This window comes from Engraulis encrasicolus, unplaced genomic scaffold (assembly GCF_034702125.1).
Source record: "Engraulis encrasicolus isolate BLACKSEA-1 unplaced genomic scaffold, IST_EnEncr_1.0 scaffold_1143_np1212, whole genome shotgun sequence".
Classification (NCBI taxonomy): domain Eukaryota; kingdom Metazoa; phylum Chordata; class Actinopteri; order Clupeiformes; family Engraulidae; genus Engraulis; species Engraulis encrasicolus.
The window spans coordinates 7,501-13,281 of NW_026944618.1; the positions used below are offsets into that span (position 1 = coordinate 7,501).

At 46.2% G+C, this 5,781-nt stretch overlaps 1 protein-coding gene across 1 annotated transcript in view; it reads right to left on the reverse strand.

Annotated features, from left to right (window-relative positions):
• rsph1 (radial spoke head component 1) overlaps positions 1 to 4,089 on the reverse strand; it is a gene marked incomplete at its 3' end in the record, with an annotated part of 10,719 nt that extends 6,630 nt beyond the window's left edge. The window contains exons 1-3 of the mRNA XM_063192408.1: positions 3,941 to 4,089; positions 2,329 to 2,442; positions 1 to 96 (exon numbers count right to left, since the gene is read on the reverse strand). The exon at positions 1 to 96 is cut by the window's left edge and continues 10 nt beyond it. Coding sequence (XP_063048478.1) covers positions 1 to 96; positions 2,329 to 2,442; positions 3,941 to 3,991 — 261 coding nt within the window. The remainder of the gene's footprint in view (positions 97 to 2,328; positions 2,443 to 3,940) is intronic.
• Positions 4,090 to 5,781: the final 1,692 nt, after the last annotated feature.

Below are 5,781 nucleotides of genomic sequence, written 5' to 3' on the forward strand. Positions count from 1 at the left end.
GGATCCATCGGGGTAGTAGAAGACTCCGTGGCCGTGCTTCAGGTTTTGGTTGTACTCTCCGATGTAGCGAGCGCCATTCTTGAAGCGGTAGGTACCCTGAGGAGAGGAGAGGAGAGGAGAGGGGGATAGAGGAGAGGAGAGGAGAGGAGAGGAGAGGAGAGGAGAGGAGAGAGGGGTGAAGAGAGGAGGAGGAGAGGAGAGGGGGATAGAGGAGTAGAGGAGAGGAGATGAGAGAGGAGAGGAGGAGAGGAGAGGAGAGGAAGAGGAAGAGGGAGAGGAGGAGAGATGAGGAGGAGGAGAGGAGAGGAGGAGACGAGAGGAGAGGAGAGAGGAGAAAAGAATAGAGAAGAGTGTAGAGGAGAGGAGAGGAGAGGAGAGAAGGAGAGAAGAGGAGAGGAGAGAAGAGGGGGATAGAGGAGAGGAGAGGAGAGGAGCGGAGAGGAGAGGAGAGGAGGAGAGAAGAGGAGAGGAGAGGGGGATAGAGGAGAGAAGAGGAGTGGAGGAGAGGAGAGGAGAGAGGAGAGAAGAGGGGGATAGAGGAGAGGAGAGGAGAGGAGAGGAGAGGGGGATAGAGGAGACGAGAGGAGAGGAGGAGAGAGGAGAGGAGAGGAGAGGGGGATAGAGGAGACAAGAGGAGAGGAGAGGAGAGGGGGATAGAGGAGAGGAGAGAAGAGGGGGATAGAGGAGAGGAGAGGGTGATAGAGGAGAGGAGAGGAGAGGAGAGGAGAGGAGAGGAGAGGAGAGGGGGATAGAGGAGAGGAGAGGAGAGGAGGAGAGAGGAGAGAAGAGGAGAGGAGAGAGCCAGGGGAGAGGAGAGGAGAGGAGAGGAGAGGAGAGGAGAGGAGAGGAGAGGAGAGGGGATAGAGGGAGACGAGAGGAGAGGAGAGGAAAGGAGAGGAGAGGAGAGGAGCGAAGAGGAGAGGAGAGGAGAGGAGAGGAGAGGAGAGGAGAAGAGAGGAGTAGAGAGGAGAAGAGAGGCAAGAAGAGGAGAGTAGAGAAGGAGAAGAGAGGAGGAGATGAGAGAGGACAGGAGAGGAGAGAGGGGAGAGGAGGGGAGAGGAGAGGGGAGGAGAGGAGAGGAGAGGAGAGAAGAGAAGAGGAGAGGAGAGAAGAGAAGAGGAGAGGAGAGGAGGGGAGAGGAGAGGAGAGGAGAGGAGAGAGGGGAGGAGAGGAGAGGAGCGGAGAGGAGAGTAGAGATGAGAAGAGAAGAGGAGGGGAGGGGAGGAGAGGAGAGGGGAGGAGAGGAGAGGAGAAGAGATGGGAGGAGAGGAGAGGAGAGGAGAGGAGAGGAGAGGAGAGGAGAAAAGAAAAGAGAAGAGAAGAAAAGAGAAGAGGAGGGGAGGAGAGGAGAGGAGAGGAGAGGAAAGGAGAGGAGAGAAGGGAGAAGAGGAGAGGATAAGAGAAGAGAGGAGAGGAGAGGAGAGGATAAGAGAAGAGATAGTGAATGATCTACTTTAGCCTGATTATAATGACTTCCAAATTTCTTCAAGGTGTTGTGTCACTACGAGGGCGGAGCCTGGGTAACTACTCTACTCTACTCTACTCTACTCTACCAGATCAGGCTATAGGATGGTGAGGGTTATGGCCTATATTATAGGATGGTGAGGGTAGGGATGGCGAAAATTAAAAAATATCTTAACCGGTTACTGAGACTCATTAACCGGTGGTTCACCGGTTAACCGGTAATCTTAAATTATACAACGTTGCCAGATGGAAAATGCTGAATTATTGTACTAAAACCTCAAAATTATAGTTCTTTGGGGCTTTTTGGGAGGAAATTATTATTATAATTATTATTATTATCACAACCGGTTAACCGGTGGTAGAAAATTTTAACCGGTTATCGTTGATCTGGTCGACTATCGGTTAACCGGTTACCGGTAAACATTCCTAGGTGAGGGCTATGGTTATGGTTTGGTTATGGTTATGGTTTATTGCCTGTCCATGGGTTATGGGTTAGTTAGGATGGCGAGGCCTATAGGTTCTGGGTTATTACCTGTCCATGGGTTATGGGTTAGTTAGGATGGCGAGGCCTATAGGTTCTGGGTTATTACCTGTCCATAGGTTATGGTTTAGTTAGGATGGTGAGGGTTATAGGTTATGGGTTATTACCTGTCCATGGGTTATGGGTTAGTTAGGATGGTGAGGGTTATAGGTTATGGGTTATTACCTGTCCATGGGTTATGGGTTAGTTAGGATGGCGAGACCTATAGGTTCTGGGTTATTACCTGTCCCGATCTCTTGCCGTTCTCGTAGTATAGGATGGTGAGGGTTATAGAGGATGGTGAGGGTTATGGTTTGGGTTTGGTTATGGTTATTGGTTATTACCTGTCCCGATCTCTTGCCGTTCTCGTAGTTTCCCTGGTACGTGTCTCCGTTGGGCAGGACGGCTCTCCCGACTCCGTGCCGCTCTCCCACCTCGTTACGCTCCCCCTCGTACTCCTGCAACATATTCATCACATTTCATCACATTTCATACTCTTGCATCACATAAAACACATTTCATCACATTTCATACTCCTGCAACACATTAAACACATGTCATCACATCTCAACACATTTCATACTCCTGCATCACATAAAACACATAAAACACATTTCATCACATTTCATACTCCTGCAACATATTCATCACATTTCATCACATTTCATACTCCATACTTCACAACACACATATTATTAGGGATGCACCGATACCACTTTTTTGAAAACAAGCAGTCATTTTAATACACTCTTATGTGAACCATCGAACACTAATATGCACAAGGTAAAACTCTATACTCAACTTGACACACAGTAGAAACTTATTTTCTTCAGTGTTCTACTTACTGAAGAGGGTATTTTTCTGTAGTAAAATACTGAAATATTGTTTTTAGACTCGGAGTTCACAGATGTGTGTATATTTTACATATTTTTCTCACATTTAAAAAACTGCACTAATTCATTGTAAAGTATTGGGCAACCCACATGAAAGTTATCTCTTGTATAACATATTTTGGAGTTCAAAAACTAAACAAATGTGTTTTCCCTCCCCACTGCTATCCTTCACTCGTCACTTTCATCAATATCACATGCAGTGTGTGTCCTTATGGGGTGATGATTTCAGATTGTAAACCGGTATGAAGAGAGTTTACCCATGTGATGAGGAAGTGAACATAGTAGGGTAGTTGATTTTAGTATTTTGAATGGCAGTGTGTTCAATGCGACAACCAGGGTTTTCTTCATGAAAATTGTGTGTAATTCAGAGAATTGTGTGTAGGGGTCTGAAAAGATTGTGTTTTAAAACTGAAATGTGAGTGTAAAGAAGGAATTGTGCTTAGTGTTCAGTGACATTGGTTAGGGGAGTTGGGAAATGGGTGAGATGCTCTGAGAATTGTGTGTGTGAAGTATCAGAAATTGTGTGTAAGCAATCAAGAAAAACTTTATAACAACCTGCATTCACTCCCAAACATAATGCATGGTTTCAAACGACATTTTGGAGTAATGCAAAAACCATCCAGAACACACTCACAGACACACACATTTAGCGACTACTACCAGAAGAGATTTGAATTAAATTCTAATTCTCAATGGCAGTCAGTGTAATGACCTAAGTACTGGGGTGATATGATCTCTTTTCTTTGTATTGGTCAGAATTCAGCAGCATTTTGGATTAGTTGCTGCCTGAGTGACTTTTGGGGCAGAAGCAGCCTAAGGCATTTCAGCAATAGGCAACTCTAAAGTCATACAAGCATGGATAACTTTTACCATGTCCTGTTTGGATACATACTCTTTAATCTTAGCTTTGTTCCCAAGTTGCCAAAAAGCAGATTTACTTTACGTTACGTTATGAGCATTGAAACTGAGATTACTGTCAACATCACATCATGTCGGTTAGTTTGTAGTCACCCTAATAAATAGGCTATATAAATACTTACTACACCAACTTTACTATACTTACACCAAGGTACCCCTGTTCATCGTCAAAATCCACGGACCCGGCGTCTGACATTATTCAAAAGATAATAGGTATTAAAATAAATACAAAAAATAATTTATCTTGGTCGCATGCAAAGCACTGACGATTCTCTCTGATGACAACGTTAGTTTGCCGTTGTCATGACAACCTCAGTCGCGCTGAGCATGATGGGAAGTTTTGTGGTGGCTGGAAATGTAAACATCACGGAGACGAGACATTTAGGCTACATTTATAACAATACTTTAATATATTATATGTGCATATAATGTAGCGTGCTATGCCTATGCTTATTACAACTTTAATACACACAGTAAAACGTTAAGTGGAAAAGGGAGAAATAATGTCCAGCCGTGCAGGCAGCCTCTGTGTTTTATCTTACTCTTTTGTTTAATCGCAGAAGAATGTTCAAGGTGAAGATGAAGTAGTAAAAAGAGTAGTAGAAAAACCCAAACATTAAAATACAGCGATGTAGGCCTAAAGAGGCTCTGATAAGAGACTGCCTGCAAGGTCATTCACATGATCATACCAACTCTGACAACAACGTGTCCTTGTCATGCTTTGTGCAAATGCGGCCGTATTATTATGAGACTATTATTACAGTATAATAAGATCAGAAAACAAACAATGACACCCGGAGGCAGCCACGAGCCAAGCCCGTGCAGGCGAGACCAGTTCCGTGTAGTGACGTCAGCACGGTTGGCAGCGCGCGCCATGTATGCGAGCTCCTCGAGCGTCTGAAAGAGGAAGTCCCGTAGTCTAGTCGCCACCGAAGCAGCTGCCACACATACACAAACGGAAAAGAACAAGTCGCCAGGACGTCCCTGAGCTTCAAGATTACCAAGATAGCCAAATAATACTCCAGATTACCGGAGACCCGGACACAGGCGACCAGCGGGCAGACTAGCTGCGTCTTTTGCTGGATGACGCGACACTCTTCCGCCTGATGTTTGGCTTCGCCGCTGGCTGGAACAGTCGCCTCGCGAGGGCTAATTAGTTTGAGCTCCGTGTGGGTCTGAAGCTGTTCGGGATCACGGGATCAGGACCGAGATCAGAGGATTACCGACACAGATCCAAACTGTGAGACGCGCCGCCAGCTCAGGCTCCTTCCGTGAGTGGATGCGAGATTGGGAGTCGCCTGGTACCACAACACCGCGGCGACAAACAACTTTGTGGTGAGGACAACTTACATTACATTAGATTACATTACACACTTAGCTGACGCATTTATCACTTTACAGACAATGTAGGGTATTGGTTACTTACCCTTGATCAGTGTAGGGTTAGGTGCCCTGGTACGGGGTATTAGTTATAGTCCCTGGAGCAGTGTGGGGTTAGGTGCCTTGGTACAGGGTATTAGTTACAGTCCCTGGAGCAGTGTGGGGTTAGGTGCCTTGGTACAGGGTATTGGTTACAGTCCCTGGAGCAGTGTGGGGTTAGGTGCCTTGGTACAGGGTACTGGTTACAGTCCCTGGAGCAGTGTGGGGTTAGGTGCCTTGGTACAGGGTATTGGTTACAGTCCCTGGAGCAGTGTGGGGTTAGGTGCCTTGCTCAGCGTTCACTTCAGCCATGGCGTCTGCAACTGCCCCGGTGACATCCAGAACTTGCGTCGCGTAGAGAGATGTATCCAGAAGTGAGACATCAGAGATTAGCTGTGATAACATTATTCAACTGACCCTAGTTATAAGCTAATATAAGCTATATTAGTTATACACCTAGAACACAGGTGGAGGAGGCTAGTGTGTGTGTGTGTGTGTGTGTGTGTGTGTGTGTGTGTGTGTGTGTGTGTGTGTGTGTGTGTGTGTGTGTGTGTGTGTGTGTGTTGG